The sequence below is a fragment of the Rhipicephalus microplus genome, chromosome 3 (assembly GCF_043290135.1).
Source record: "Rhipicephalus microplus isolate Deutch F79 chromosome 3, USDA_Rmic, whole genome shotgun sequence".
NCBI classification, from domain to species: domain Eukaryota; kingdom Metazoa; phylum Arthropoda; class Arachnida; order Ixodida; family Ixodidae; genus Rhipicephalus; species Rhipicephalus microplus.
Window position 1 is genome coordinate 526,499 of NC_134702.1, and position 17,060 is coordinate 543,558.

Genomic DNA, 17,060 nt, shown 5'->3' on the forward strand with positions numbered 1-17,060 from the left:
ATGCTCATTCTGCTAAGTTTCCATTCATCGGGGACTGCACCATCGATTATTATTCTGCTCACTGCCTCTCTCAAAGTCTGCTTAGACTTCGGACCCAATGTTTTTATCAGCATAACTGGAATGCCATCTGGGCCTGTTGATGTATTACTAAAAACCCTCTTCTCAGCCCTTTCAGACTCTCGTTGTGAAAATGGAGCCATTTCGCCACTTGATTCATTCTTGTCTATTGTGGTGCATAAGGCATTTCTTTGTTGAATTTTTTCTGTCACCTTCGTTCTTATATATTTAATACCTTCGTCCCCTTCTAGCCTAGCACCTTGAGCTGTAGTTATAAAGCTCTGCTCTAAAAACGGCTCTTTTCTTAGGGAGATTAGATGGTTCCGAAATTTCGCAGCTGCCTTTCTATCCTTTTTATGTACTTCTGCCAGCCACTGAGCCCCCTTTCTTCAAATCTTGTCATTGATCAAAAGAGATGCTTCCCGTCTACAGCTTAGAAAAATGTCTTATTTTCTTTCAACATCATCTGTCGGTTCACCCCGCTGCTTATCATGGCTTCCTGACGTTTTGCTATAGCTCCCTTAACTTCCTCATCCCAGCAACTCTTGGGTTTGTGTCTTTTTTTCCGGGGTGACTTGTCACAAGCCTTAGCAAGCTCTAGCTCAAACAGTCTAATTAGATTCGTGCATGTCCGCACCGTTTTCTTATCTTCAGTGATTACTTTCTCAATTTGTTTAGGAGCCATTTCTATTTGCCTTTCTGAATAAAAAATGTCCTGTAGTTGCTCATATTGTCTCCTTCCCTCTTCTCCTGCTCTTCCAAAGCTTAGCTTGATACGTTTGGGATCACTACCCTGAGTTCTGGAGCTACATTTATCTATGTGCATTCCCCTGAGCCTATCATACATCATAAGTGACATCAGTGCATAATCTATCATCGACTGCAGCCTTCATACCACCCGTGTTATTTGCCCTGCACACTTCTCAGTAGTTTCAAATGATCAAATCATCCCTTTCACACACATGCATGATCATTTTACCTGGTGGGTCTGCATAACCATATATATCTTCTATGAGCGCATTCATATCTCCTAGTATAATTATCTCGCACTCTCCTCCTAATTTGTCAATGTCCCTTGGTATACACTGCACCATTGCCTGGTTTTCCTCTCTGGCCTTTGCTCCCGTCCTCAAGTACACCAAACCATGAAGTGTCATTTGCCCTGCCACTTTCTATTTTAGCCATAAAGGTTCTTTGTACTCTTTCTTGACCCTTTGCCAGTCTACTTTTATGAACGAATGCCCCAATACCACCCCCCTTTCTGCTGCCTTCTGTTCTACTACAATATTACCAGGCGTAGTCCGGATTGTTGGGAGGTTGTTCCATGTCCCTAAGATGTGTTTCTACAAAACCGTATACCATCGGCTTCTCCTCCCTTAGCTGTTCTTCTATTTTTTGCCATTTCAGCCTGTTCCTGCCACCCTGCATGTTAATATACCCTACGTTTGAATTGGCTTGGCCCTCGTAGCTACGACTATATCTGCCCTGGACTCTACGTGTCTTAGATATTGGTGCCACATTGGAATTGTATCTGACCATACCGCTTGTCAAAGAGTCTTCCTGGTTGTTTTCCTCGTTACTAGCTATCATGCACCCCGAAGGGCCCACGTGCCCCCCAAAAAGGCTACTGCGCGTCCTGCAAGTCGCCAACCCACCTCATGACCTAGCCGCCCATCGAAGTGAATTCTGTCTCGTTGAAAACCACCCCACCTATGCACCTCTCTGTTTGTTTCCACTACCTCAAAGCCTTTCTCTCGACTACTCCTCCATATCTCTTGGTTTGCGTTGACAACCGTTGTTTGCAAGTTGCCGTCACGCACCGGTACCTCCGGTATCGTGCATATCACTACCTGTATGTACCTGAGGAGACGTGGCGCGCACGTCATCACCCCTTTTACCAGTGTGGCCGCTAGTGCTGCCGTATCTTCATTTAAGACATCGTTTAAACCGCCTGAAATTATCACGAGGTTTCGTCCATCAGCTGTAGTTTTGAGCTTTGCACTCGCTTGCCTCATCACTGTTTGCAGCTTGCGTCCTGGGAACGTCTCTACTGCAACCCTGTCACCTCTTACCCTCTGTTTGATTGCTTCTGCGCGTCGATTTAAATTCAAGTTTATGAAGTTAAGTTATTTCGAGTTATTCAAGGTATTATCAATTCAAGTTATTTCAATTCAAGTTATTTATCACATGCTGTGACTTTTCAGCTGGAGCGTCCTGCACCTAAGGGTTACTTGCACCTGTGGCACCGGCTGCTTTGTCCCCTCATAGCCACACCGCCATTTTGCTGAAGCTAAGTCTTGTGACCATTGAACCGACTGAACTTGTTTTTTCCAAACTTGCTTGCTCTTTCTTCTCCGCCGTTCTGGTTGCCGGTGCCCTTCTGTTCTTTCCGTCGGCCGCTCCTTTCTTCACCTTGGCTAGTGCCTCCTCGGCCGACTTCAGTCTTTCTCCCATAGCCCTCGTTTTCTCTTGCTCTGTCGCAAACGCAGTCTCCAACTCGGTGAGTCTCATCAGCAGTTCACTGCGGGCAGCCATCACTTTCTCCATTTTTTCCTCGACCTCACACTGTCTGCACTTGGTGTCAGCCTCCTCTCTATTCGCTTCTGCACATGGTTTCATTTGCAATCTTACCCCGCATCGTGAACACTTTACAGCTTTTTTAACCATGTCTTTCCGACAGCAATTGTCCTTATGAATTGTCTCATTCGATAATTACAAAACACGAACCCTGCCGTACGAAAAAGAGAAATTCTAAGTTCTACTAAAAGAACTTGCGTGTTCAATGTACGTGCACTTCCCCCACAGGGTGGCGAAAAAACCCACAAAGAAACAAACACACACACACAAACTAGTAAATACCGGGTGACCGACCCCCGAAAAAGCCGTACAACCTAATAAGTGTTACAAAGGTTTTAACTGCTGCCTTATTAATTTTAAAGGTAAGCTCGAAGCATACAAAAACCACTTATCTGCGCAGTCGATCGGTAGCGCTCAAAACATGTCCATCCACCTTGCCAGTCTGAACTGAACTCTGTTGAACTCCATTGTACGCACCATGCCCTTTAACGGCCAGCAGAGATCGAAAAATACTTGTCGACGCGCCAAACTACACTCACTGCACGCCAGAATCAATCAAGATTACCACCTCCCACGCGTTACCGTGCACCCAGCCTACGTGTTTCTTCCAGATGGCATCGTTCTCCAAACCCACACCAGAAAAACTGAAGCAAGCGACCTGAAGAGGTGAGGCTGCTGATAACGACAATTATGAAGACACTCCATCATGGTTTCTGGTTGACGATGCTATGTTTGCTGCGGATAAGAGCAGCAGCGCAAAGATTACTTGAGACTGACGGTTAAAAATTGACGGATACGAGCTGAATGCATCAGTTCACATCGGCGCTGATTATTCGGTAATGAGTTACGAAATGGCAAAGGAAATGAAAAAAAAAGACTGACGAAATGGAGTGGGTCGCAGATACGTGTGGCACTTGGTCACACTATTACGCCCCTTGGCAGATGCACGGCCAGGCTCGAAATACGAGGCTTTACTTACGTTACAGGCTTAACTGTGCTGCCACATTGTTCGAGAGATCTCATATTAAGAATGTATTTTCTGCAAGCTAATGACACCATAATTAACCTGCGTAGATCGAGTGTCTCATTTCCGGCTGCACAAACCATGCCTGTGAAGAAGCCGAGGAGCGACGCCTTACTGCTCTGCGCGTTGTTGATGACGTAGCGGTGCCGCCACGCTACAGTATAATGGTGCTTGTCTAGAATGAGGCATTCCACAACCACAAAGGTATAGCGGGTGGCAATGTAAGTTTTTTTTTTTTGAGAAAGGAAATCATCCTCGCTAGTGACCATTTTCCTATAGCGAATGGTTGCGCGGATGTCCTACTAACGAGTTTTGGAAAGGAACACGTCGCTCAAGGTATGGCTATCGCCTATTTCCTTGAGTTCTGCACAATGACTAAACTGTGCAGCTTAATTAAAGACTACATCAACCGCTCCACGAGTCACTTGCAGCGTCGAGGCGTGAGTTATTAACAATAACCTCGCGGAAAGTCGAAAGAAACCTAAATGCGCCCTGATAAAAGAATTCATTCACTGCTTTTATACATCATCGAAGCTGCGACGCACATTGGTTGCGAAGCTAAGGATCGTAACAGAGGAGGCTACGAGACCAATATGCCAACACTCATATAGGGTGTCACAAAGGGAGAGGAAAATCATAAAAAAGCTAGTAGAATAGATGCTTTCTGAGGACGTCATCCAGCCTTCCAACAGCCCACGGGCACCTCCCGTTGTGCTTGTTTAAAAGAACTTCATTTCTTGCAATCTTGATTACGAGGCCTACGTATTGCTTGCTGCTTTGGTTGTCATAAATAATGACCAGTTTGATTTAGTGTACATTGCAACAATTTCCTCCCTTATTACGAGACTTACAACACTGTTGTGTTAGTTATTATGACTTTCTAGTGGACGTCTTGTACAATGTACTTTCCCCTTGTATTACCCACTCCCTGTATTGGTTTCTGAAAGGTTGACAGAATTTTACAAAAAAGTAAAATGAAATAAGATAATACGCTTTCATTTTGCGTCCACTATCGCAAACTGAACAGCGTAGCCAAACGGGATGTGTAACCGCTGCCGCGTATCGATGATAGACTCAATCGGCTGCGCCGGGCAAAATTTTTCTCCTCCCTAGATCTCAAGAGCGGATATAGGCAAATAGGTGTGGATTAGTGGTACTGTGAAAAAGCAGCATTCGTAACGGCAGATGGCCTCTGCCAATTTAAAGCGCTTCCATTCGGCCTGTGTACCGCGCCCGCGACGTTTCAGAGAATTATGGACGCTGCACTCGCAGGATTGAAGTGGCGGTGATACTTAGTGTACTTGGATGATGTCGTCGTATTTGCGACCGACATATGGAGGGACTGCGCATGATACTGGAAGTCATCTGCTCGACAGACTTGACAATCAAACCAGAAAACCGTCACTTCAGCTTTGAAGGGCTGCGATTCCTTGGGCATGTGATTAGTTTCAAAGACGTTCCCCCGGATCCCGAAAAGACAGCAGCTGTTACGAGGTTCGCGACGCCCACAGATAAAAAGTCAGTATGCTGCATTTTGGGTTCATGTGCGTACTATAGGGTGTTTGCGGAATTATTTTTTTTGAATATTACTGAACCACTTACATATCTAACAAGAGACGTTGTGCCGTTTATGTGGGCAAGCGAACATCAGAAAGCCTTTGATGAGCTAATAAAACGTCTGCAAGCTTCTTCCATCCTTGACAATTTGGATGAGACAGCTGACACTGAAGTTCATACCGATGCGAGTAATGCGGGCCTCGGCGCCATCCTAGTTCAGTGGCAAAACGGCCAAGAGAAAGTATTAGCCTATGCCAGCCGCAAACTCTCGAAAGCTGAGGTGAATTCGAAGGCTGAAGCGACGTCACGTACAAACTAAACCTTTCTACTGTCGGAGTGATAACTCTTTCGGTGCTCCGACATGCGCGCGTGGAGCTTGTATGCCCTTAAAAGGCAGCAGTACCGAATTCCAGTAGGAGTCGGTCTAGCGCAGTACATCACACACTACTTACACGTTACGCATACTCCAGAGCAGCGTGACTTCAGTGCTAGCTTCGTCGCTGCTCAACCTGCTACTTTGAAAATGATCAAAGTAAAATGTTTCAGTAAGCCTACGGAAACCTTCGCCTCATTAGGGCGATGAAAATAAGAACAAAATCTCAGCCACTGGCGAGGTTCGCGAAATGAATCGAGCTTTTCGGGCATACTTTCACACTCCCTTCTCCTTCGTCACATTCGTCGTCACATGTTTTAGCGAGTATAGGCCGCCAACGTCACGAAGCCTGCATGTCTAACAGGTGACATTTATTTGCGTCCTGGGAAAAACGTTCCTAACCCACCGAGGGCTGCACCGCTTCACAATCTCCCTGGACCACCCGGACGTGTTTCGCAAGGTTTAGCCTTGCGATACATTCTAAGAAGTCTGTCTCGTTTACGTGATGTTTCCTTGATAAAACGCGGAAGCGGAGCCACTGCCACATCAAATGAGGGAAGGTGGTGAGCTGATCGCATGCCGAACAGTTAGGGTAAATGTCCGTATACAGTGCCTGAGTGACTGGCGACGGAAAGGTGCTATTTTGTTCTGAAAGCTATCTGCTGTCTCCTTTAAGCTCTCTGTGCGGATCCGGGAAGGATTTCCTGCCTTATCTGTAGTGCGAACATAACTCATGAAAGGGAGTCAACGGGTCCCCGTCGGCGCCATCATCACTCCCCTCCCCCGCAGTATGTGGGGGGCTCGTTAGCCTGGGGTGGAGAATGAGTCCTCGCGCCCTAGCGTGAGCCCTTTTGTTGAGGTTGGTGACGCCGGAGACGAAGGCGTCCATGTCGGCGGCGAACTACGTCACCTCGTGAGGAAATACTGTGCCGTTAGTAATACTTCTGTAAGCAGCCAAAGAGATTTGGGTCAAACGACCTGATGAGGGAACGAATTCGTTAAGAGAGATAGCGACCAGTTTTGCTACCCCAATGTACTTGGTCCTCACCGAGGTGGCACTAATGGTGCGGACGCTCATGTCTACCACTGCGGCCCCAAAGCTATTTGGTTCCGACTGAGATGCGTCTGCGAAGGGCGTGTCTTTGCTTTTGTTGTTAAAATAAGAGAGGAGGGGTTTAGCCCTCGCTTTTCCTCTACCCGGATTCATGTTTCGTAGAAGACCAACAATGATTGTCGACCTTACAGTGTGGAAGTATAACTGCAGTTTCTTTAGTCAGAGGAGAGGTGATATCTGCTCTAGATAGAATCGCCTTTCCGGCGAGAGTGCTCGATCTGAGTCTGAAAATCTGGGCAGTGCGCTGCGCTTCGATTATTCCTCGAGATTTTTATGAACACCCAACACCTCGAGTTTCATGGTACTCGTTCGAGAAGGAAGTCCCACCACCTTTAAGACAGTCTGTCGAATCAAGACTTCTGGTTTGGTCTTTTCGGCATAAGTCCTAGCGTGCATAGAGGCGACGTAATTGATATGACTTAAGAGGAGCAGGTTGTCTTTGATACATTCTCCTCTACCTGCGAGCCTTTGAATACGCCGAACGGTGGCAGCAGTGTGATGGTGCAGCTTCTGTATCGCAGCTGCATTCCTGCCGTTCTCAGAGATGAACATGCCTAGCACTCGTATAATGTGTTTGCGCGATATTTTCGCGCCGCTGTTCGTGAACAGGTTTATGTCGATCTCCGGGGTTGGTACCCATTCATTAGGGCTTATCTCTTTGTCTATCATTGGGTCGATAGACAAGCAGCTCAGACTTGTTGCCTGATATAGCACGAGATTCATACGAGAAATGTGTTTCTCGAACGGGTGTACAGCTTCTTGGGGCGTACTTTTGGTGTGGCCCACCAGACCACCACGAGATCTCGTTGAGTGATCTCGTCGGGATAGATGGCGGAGCCAATGTCATTGTTGTTATAAAGATCCCTCGCTAGAGCCGTCCTACTTATGTTGAGGAGTGCCCGTGTTGCCTACATGAAACTGCTCCAATGTACTGATGGTGCCGGTTCTATTTGACTGGGACTGCCTTACGAAATTAAAGAAATGCCTACTGAGATCTAGCTTGGGAATGGCTTCGAGGATGTGATCGTGGAGTATGGTATCAAATTCTTTTTTAAGATCCAGAGCCACAATGACTCTGGGCGCCTGCACGTGGTCTTTTCGTTGCCTCCGGTCGTAACATACGAGCATATAATTGAGCATTCTTCTCGCGCCGGAGTAAATGAGTTTCGTTGCGACTTGTAATAACTCAGTAGCCACTGATTAAAAACCAAGAACAGGTTCTCATAATGTTCGCTCTCTGCTTTTTTAAAGAAGCTAGAACAAAGAATTCATGTGAAAGTGTTATCCTCCGCCCTTGATAAACCCGCTAAGTCGTGTGAAATAATTCGTACACGAAAGAACGAAGCAATAAGTTTGGCAATAAGCAGCCCTCATTGCGTTATTTGGCTGTAGTGTGCCGCATGTATTTAACATGTAAGTGCTGCTACATTGAACAATGCATCAGAAATACGCTACTAGATAGGACAGACGCTACTATGGGACAGACAGAAAACCAGTCTATCATGTAAATAAAATCAACGATGGTTTGTCGGCCTAACTTGTGCCCGAGAGGAAGCGAAAACAAAAAGCTCAGAGAAGGCCCTAACAAAAGTGTGCCCGAACGGTGGCTGCCTCGGGGCAAATGCAGTGACACATTCAGGATTGGTGAACGCCCAAGAAACAACAGGATAGACAAGCCTATGAAGCAGTTGAGTAGCACTTCTCCTAAACGCACATGGCAGTCGCGTGGCTTTTTTTTGCCGTTTTTTTTTTCAATAGACACAGTTTTTTTTGCTGTTATTCTGTTTTGATGTTTGTTACTTCTGTTTTTACGTTACTACATTGTGGACAAGAATATTTTCGATACCGATATGTTTCGCACTGTCACTGCTGTTGTACGGGGGACCAGAGCCTAGTCAAGCTGTACATGTGCAGCTTTTTTATAAGCTTCTATTTTCGCATGAACATTGCACTGTACTGGGCTTTAGGCAATGCGAAAATAAAATTTGAATTTGGATTGGATGGGATTAGATTGGATATAATGCTAAAGATAAGATTAGTGTCGAGATCGTTGTTGATTAACTTACGATGCTGAGGCAGAGAAGCCAGAGGATAGAGAAGACGATGTTTGTGAGTCGATTGAAAACCACCAGTCCATACTTGGCGTGCGCTGCAGGGCGCTCTGAAATGACACCAATGTCATGCGCCTCCTATATATCAGTCAAGTGAATTACCAGTGTGATCCAGTGTAGTGGCGTAGCTGGTCATGCTGCCGTATCCTACGATGATGCTGCCTGTGTTGCATGCCTGAAATGAAAAATACACACACACACACATATATATAGATATATATATTATGAGATCTTACAGACAATTATGCTAATGACAATAATGCCAATTGTCTGTTACTTTTCATTAATATTGTGTCAAAAGACGGACTGGCGCTATATGGAACCCATTACCAATACTGTTGATGGCATTTCACGTCTCATTGCTAACCTCAATGTGTCTACATCGGCCGGCATTCATAACATCAATTCGAAAATGCTGCAAAACACCTCATTAATTTCAATTCAGATAATATGCTAATTATTTAATCAATCCTTACAGTCAGGGAACCTACCGGCCGATTGGAAGGTTGCTAAAGTCATCCCCGTTTTTAAAAACGACAACACTCACCAGATAATTATCGTCCATTAGCTCTCACATGCATCTGCTGTAAGATGCTTGAACACATTATTGCGTTGCATGTTTTCAGTTATCTTGAAAGTAATAAGTTTTTCTTTCCCAACCAGCATAGATTACGAAAATACTTTTCTTGTGACACGCAATTGCTAGAATTTACTACCGACTTGCATTTTAACATGGACGCTAATCAGCAGACCGACTGTATATTCCTGGATTTCTCAAAAGCCTTATATCGCGGTGCGCATGGTCGACTAATATCAAAATTATCAACCCTTAAACTACGCTCACTATCTTTAACTTGGATACGTAAGTTCCTGTCTCTCCGTCAACAATTTACAGTAGTTAATAGTTTTTCCTCTTCCCGTTGTCATGTAACTTCTGGTGTTCCTCAAGGTAGTGTTCTCGGACCCCTTTTATTCTTGATATTGTCACTTTCCCGCACAATTCGTCACGCCACGACACCGCTGGCTTCTCCCCCTTCTATTTATTGTTCGGCCGCCATCCAGCGTTACCCTCGAGACTCTTCTCCCATCAACTACGCAAACGGTTACAGAGTACGCCCGAGTGTGACCGTGCTCGTGTTGTGTAACAATATACAATAATGACTTGCCACGTAATATATCATCCAGAATGCGTTTATTTGCGGATGACTGTATTGTTTTCCGCGCCATCACGAAAGACGCTGACCACATAGCTCTTCAAAACGATCCTACGCTATTTCGCATTGGTGTGAAATCTGGCTTATGGCCCTTAACCTGTCCAAATGCAAGTTTGTATCATTCAGTCGCAAGCGTAACACTTCACCCTTTAAATATATCCTAAACAACTTGCCTGTCTCCCAAGCTTCCTCATACAAGTATCTGGGCGTGCATCTAACTCACAATCTTTCCTGGTCCCTGCATATAACTACTGTTTGTGCAAAAGCCTCCAGAACTTTGGGATACTTACGTTTTAATTTGAAACGCTGACCTACGAATGTCCGTAAACTAGCCTATTTAGTGTACGTCCATCCTCAACTTGAGTTCGCTTCATCTGTTTGGTCCCCTTATCAAAAAAACTTAATTTATATGATCGAATCAATTCAAAACCGTGCTGCACGTTTCATCTCTCAGAAATATAGCGGTAATTTTAGTGCAATTCGAATAAAATTTGATAACTCTCTCGAACCCTCGGAAACATGTCGCGCTGTTGCAATCGTTTGCTTACTTCACAAATATGTACACTGCCCTTATCTATTCCCTCTTCCCCTAGAAACCCCCGTGCGCATGTCAAATCGACTAAACAACCAGCGAAGTTTCAAACGCATTTACGGCCGCACACAAGCATTTAACTTATCAGCACGGCGCACAGCCGTTACACTATGGAATGATCTTCCTAACACAATAGTTTCAATCACTGACCATACAATATTCCGCAACCAAGTATACCAGCATTACTTTCCATAAAATATAGCTCTGTATACCTGTACATATCTGCAACTGTGTTCTGACTTAGTTCCTCATGCTCATGTTTCGCCACCATTTATTCAACTTTGTATTCGACACCACCATTGTAACTACATTGTTTTTGCATGCCTTTCCTCTATACATTATGTTATATTACCACATTGTAATGTTTTTGTACTCTGTTGCTTCTGTTATATTTTTGTTTTCTTTTCTCGCCCCCTTACTCAGTGTCCCTACGGGAACCCGTAAGGTAATGTGAGTAAATAAATAAATAAATAAAACAAGCCCTTAGCTATACACTTCTTTTCTTTATATATATATATATATATATATATATATATATATATATATATATATATATATATATATATATATATATATATATATATATATATATATATATATATATATATATATATATATATATATATATATATATATATATATATATATATATATATATATATATATATATATATATATATATATATATATATATATATATATATATATATATATATATATATATATATATATATATATATATATATATATATATATATATATATATATATATATATATATATATATATATATATATATATATATATATATATATATATATATATATATATATATATATATATATATATATATATATATATATATATATATATATATATATATATATATATATATATATATATATATATATATATATATATATATATATATATATATATATATATATATATATATATATATATATATATATATATATATATATATATATATATATATATATATATATATATATATATATATATATATATATATATATATATATATATATATATATATATATATATATATATATATATATATATATATATAATATATATATATATATATATATATATATATATATATATATATATATATATATATATATATATATATATATATATATATATATATATATATATATATATATATATATATATATATATATATATATATATAATATATATATATATATATATATATATCGGCCTGTAATTCTTCAAGTCCTTGTCATCTCCTTTCTTATGTATTAAGATGATGTTAGCGTTCTTCCAAGACTCTGGTACCCTTCCCGTCAGGAGACACCTCGTAAACAGGGTGGCTAGTTTTTCTAACACAATCTGTCCTCCATCTTTCAGCAGATCTGATGTTACCTGATCCTCACCAGCAGCTTTGCCTCTTTGCATGCTCTCCAGAGCTTTTCTGACTTCTTCTATCATTACTGGTGGGGTGTCATCTGGGTTACTGCTAGTTCTTATAGTATTAAGGTCGTGGTTGTCTCGGCTACTGTACAGGTCTCTGTAAAACTGTTCCGCTATTTTAACTATCCTATTCATATTGGTAGTTATTTTGCCTTCTTTGTCTTTTAGTGCATACATACGATTTTTGCCTATCCCAAGTTTCCTCTCCACTGCTTTGACGCTTCCTCCGTTTTTCAGAGCGTGTTCAATTCTCTCCATGTTATACCTTCTTACATCGCATACTTTACGCCTATTAATCAACTTCGAAAGCTCTGCCAGTTCTATTTTGTCTGTTGTGCTTGACACTTTCATGCTTTGACGCTTCTTAATTAGGTTCTTCATTTCCTGGGAAAGCTTGCCAGTGTCCTGTCTAACTACTTTGCCTCCAACTTCCACTGCACCCTCCGTAATGATACTCGTTAGATTATCATTCATTGTATCTACGCTAAGGTTGGTTTCCTCACTAAGAGCCGAGTACCTGATCTGCAGCGACACTCTGAATTCCTGTACTTTCCCTCTCAGTGATAGCTCATTGATTGGCTTCTTGCGTATCAGTTTCTGTCGTTCCTTCTTCAATTCTAGGCGAATTCGAGACCGTACCATTCTATGGTCACTGCATCGTACCCTGCCAACCACTTCCACATCCTGCACGATTCCTGTGTGTGCAGTCATTATAAAATCTATTTCGTTCTTATTTTCGCCATTAGGGCTCCTCCATGTCCACTTGCGGTTTTCTTGTTTTCGGTAGAAAGTATTCAAAATCTGCGAATTATTGCGTTCTGCGAAGTCTACTAGTAGCTCTCCTCTGGCGTTTCTAGTACCGATGCCATAATCTCCTACTGCCTGGTCTCCAGCCTGCTTCTTCCCTACCTTTGCATGAAAGTCGCCCATCACTATAGTATAGTGTGTTTTTTTTACCTTACTCATTGCCGATTCCACGTCTTCATAGAAGCTTTCAACTGAAGCGTCATCATGGGTGGATGTAGGCGCGTAAGCCTGTACTACCTTCATCTTGTATCTTTTATTCAGTTTAATTACAATGCCTGCCGCCCTTTCATTAATGCTATAGTATTTCTCTATGTTGCTAGCTATGTTTCTGTGAATTAGGAGCCCCACTCCCAGTTCTCTTCTGTCTGCCAAGCCCCGATAGCAAAGGACGTGCCCATTCTGTAGCACAGTATAGGTCTCATCTGTCCTCCTAACCTCACTGAGCCCTATTATATTCCATTTAACACCCTCTAGCTCCTCGAATAGTACAGCTAGACTTCCCTCACTAGATAAGGTTCTAGCGTTAAACGTTGCCAAGTTTAGGTTCCAAAGGCGGCCTGTAGTCCAGAGATTCTTAGCACCCTCTGCTGCGTTGCAGATCTGACCGCCGCCATGGTCAGTTGCTTCGCAGCTGCTAGGAACTGAGGGCCGTGAGTTATTTGACGTATGCATGTGGGAGGTAGTGGCCAGATACTGCACCAGGGTGGCCAATCCTTCTCTGGTGAGGCAGTGCGTTCCCGGCGGTGGTTACCGGTGAGGCCGTACCCCAGGCCTCTTAATGCAGTTCCATCAACACGCGGATTTTTTTTTCCGGTTGGGAACTGCGCGGCCCGGGATTTGAACCACGGACCTCTTGCATGCGAGGCGGATGCTCTAACCACTACGCCATCGCCGCACCCGGATTGTTATGTTCTAAATGTAGGTTTCAGCGGTGTATCAGTCAAGTTTGTGGTTATTTTTATAAAAATGTCTTAATGAAATGAGATTTCTGCTGATTACTGCCTTAATTAAGGGTCTAGAGAGTACGGAGTTGGGCCTCCGATTAGCCTACGGGGTGCTGTTTATTAATATATTAAGCGGACAAAATTTAAATTCGTTTGTGAGGTGGTGTTATCAAATTAATCTTTTAGTGATTAGGCTTAATTTTGGTCACGAAATAGTTTCGGTACTATTACTCCTGTCCTGATGAAACCTGAGCGGCGACAGGTCTACAATTAGGGCTTTGCACTGTATGAGTTAGAAGTTTCCCGTTAGGTTATTAGCAAAGTTAAAAGCGATCGTAAGAAAAAAAAAACACGTTGTTCAAGACTGATCTGACGGGCGTACCTTTCTCCCGAGCAGTGAGCCACCCTCCTCCTCTGAGCGAGGGAAGACGCGGGCGCCACACGTTTATTAGCGGTTTTCGTTATATTCTTTCTAACTCCGTATCTTCCGGTTACCTTAAGCTATCAAAATTATTTTTACACGGAAAAAACCGCACTGTTGTGTTCTAAAAGAAGATATTAGCTATTCTTTGGTGGCATTTGTAGCTTCTTTTGAAAATTTGTTTTAAGAAAATGAGCTTTTTGCTGATTACCACTTTAATTAAGGGCCTAGAGTGTACGGAATTGGGCCTCCTGGTAGCCTATGGGGTGCGGTTTATTATTATATTAAGCGGACAAAATTTAAATGCGTTTGCGAGGTGATATTACCAATTTAATCTTTTTAGTGATTAGGCTTAATTTTGATTGCGGAATAACTCTAGAACTATTAAACCTAGTCTGATCAAACTTGAGTAGCGTCAGGTCTACCCTAAGGTCTTTCAACTTTATAAGTAAGAAGTTTCCCGGAAGAATATAACGAAGCTACAAGCGATCGTAAAAAACACGTGGTCCGACTGTTGTTGTTTTCACAGATTCACACTGTTTTCCGCTCCTAAAATTTAAAATTTTCGTTTGTAATAGCAGTATTTGTAGCGGTTGAACTCCTTGTATCTTCACGAACATGACAAGCATCTTATGTTTAACATGTTTGCACCAGTCTCATACCTTCGTCATCCATTCACGTCGCGTAATACCGAATTTGGTAAAAGTGAAGCTCGCAAAACGGTCACAAGCGCACCATCAGCGTGGCATGTAGCTATGTTGTTACGTGACTCGCGTGTCATGATTTTCATGTTAGGGTCTGTCACTTGTGTTCGCCATGCAATCATGGCATACCGTGCCAGTTTCGCAACTTGTCATGTGAATGAAACGACGTCACGAGCAGCAAGCCCATTAAAAGTAAATCTTGACATTCATGACATACACGTCATGATTTTCATGGTATGACTAGTCAAATATGCTCCTCATATAGTCATGTTATGCAACGACAGCATTATCCAAACATTATCCGATAGCATTAACCGACAGCATTAATGCTGTCGTTGCCAAGTTTGGCAGCGACAGCATTATCCAAACGGCCAGGAGAGCTAAACGTCGTAGGCGGCTAGATAGATAGATATATACGCTCAAAATCGCCGAAGTTCGCTAAGAAATGCTTCGCACTTAAAACGTTAGTATCATCTTTGGAAAGCACAGAAAACACACAACGTTACATTTGGAAACACCCACCTTTTCGTGCATAGCGTTGCGTTGTGTAATAAACGCTACGTTCCTTAGGATTACTTACAAAAGAATCTTACAATATAAAGAAAGACGCCACAGTATATTGACGTGTTCATGTTTTACTTCATACATGCGCAAGTATGAACGCAGAAGCCAGAGTGATATTGGTGGGCGCTGCAGACGTGGCTGTATTTTGAAAATAAAAGCAAGCAGAATAAAAGATAAAAAGACAAGTCATTTCGAGTGACAAACAGTCAAGTCGCCCGACAGGCAGACGAAAAAATTTGCGTCAAAGTATCCCAAGAAAGACTATCGTCTTTAAAACGTACGAAGAGGTATGGGAAGTGCATAAGGGGTGAATATGGTCGTTCATTGACCATCGCCGTCAACTCCCTACGTTCTTTTAAGTGTGTGAGACCCTGTTCAGAGAACTTGTGCTGGTATAGCGAAGTGCGGTAACGAAAAAAAAAATCACAGCATATCCATGGAGTGCATGATGATGAGTGGTCGAAGTGTCCACCCGCCCGGTCATTCTTACTTACGTTCATTCGTGCGTCTGTCTGTGCAACCGTCCGCGCGTCCGCCCATCCGTCCGTTCGTGCGTCCGCCCATCCATCCGCCCAACCATTCATGCGTCCATCCGTTCGTCCGTCCGTGCATTTGTCTGTCTGTGCGTCCATCTGTCTGTCCATGTAGTGAGCACACCAAGTACCGCATTTCTCATCTTTTCACCATATATTCAGCGTAAGAAGTACCGCCATCCAGTGGACATTGCAGGGACTAAACAAGAGGTGGCGCTCGCGCACTATCTTACGACCTGCGCTTCGTGCCTACTTCCAACCTTTCAACACCTCTAGTTCAGGTCTACAATGCGCTATACACTATTGGCCTCGAGGACATACCGTGGCTCCACCTACGTGATGACGTCACTCATAGCATGCCGGGTTATATTGTCTGCTAGAACAGCGCATTTTCTGCGCTTTTGCTGTGGGCACCACGCGTGCTTCTTTTGCTTTTGTTGCTTTTGAAGCTCAGTGCTTAAGGTGGCGGTTCCACTCCCTCCATCTTGCCAATAGTTCGAAAGACGATACCAGACGACGCCACTCATCCATGCTTGCAAAAAGCGAGAAAATTGCTCGCGCAAGTAGAGTCAGCGTCGCCTCGTGCGTGTGTTGTATGTCGTGCGAGTCGGTGGAAATCGGCTGATGAAAATCAAGTAGGACAAACGCAGATGGCGTCTTTCACCTACTACCCGCCAACTGTGGCCGTCGTTTCAACGCCACGACGAAAGGTACCCCCGTGACAGCTGGCAGACTGAAACCAGCATCGCTTCACTGAAGTGTAAACACACGCGCGTACGCACGTGCATACACAAACACACACTCTCCCTGTCCTTATGACTCACTCAGGTCCTAGAATAACGATTGAACATGACATCAACCAAACGCTTTGAAGCGTTTGAGTGCACTGGCATCGCCGCTAACTTTCTTTTTAGGGGCGAAGGTTTCTAAAGCGGCACCCGTTCGTCCCTCGTCGTAGTACGTAACATCTATTTGACCTGCAAGGTGGTTCCGGAGGGAGATTTCTCC

The 17,060-nt window shown here is 43.1% G+C and overlaps 1 protein-coding gene across 2 annotated transcripts in view; it reads right to left on the reverse strand.

Annotated features, from left to right (window-relative positions):
• LOC119184597 (uncharacterized) overlaps nucleotides 1-17,060 on the reverse strand; it is a 328,559-nt gene that overhangs the window by 95,080 nt on the left and 216,419 nt on the right. For both annotated transcript variants that reach the window (XM_075888702.1, XM_075888703.1), the window contains 2 exons: nucleotides 8,916-8,988; nucleotides 8,769-8,863 (listed from right to left, as the gene is read on the reverse strand). In XM_075888702.1, the coding sequence (XP_075744817.1) occupies nucleotides 8,769-8,863; nucleotides 8,916-8,988 (168 nt within the window). The remainder of the gene's footprint in view (nucleotides 1-8,768; nucleotides 8,864-8,915; nucleotides 8,989-17,060) is intronic.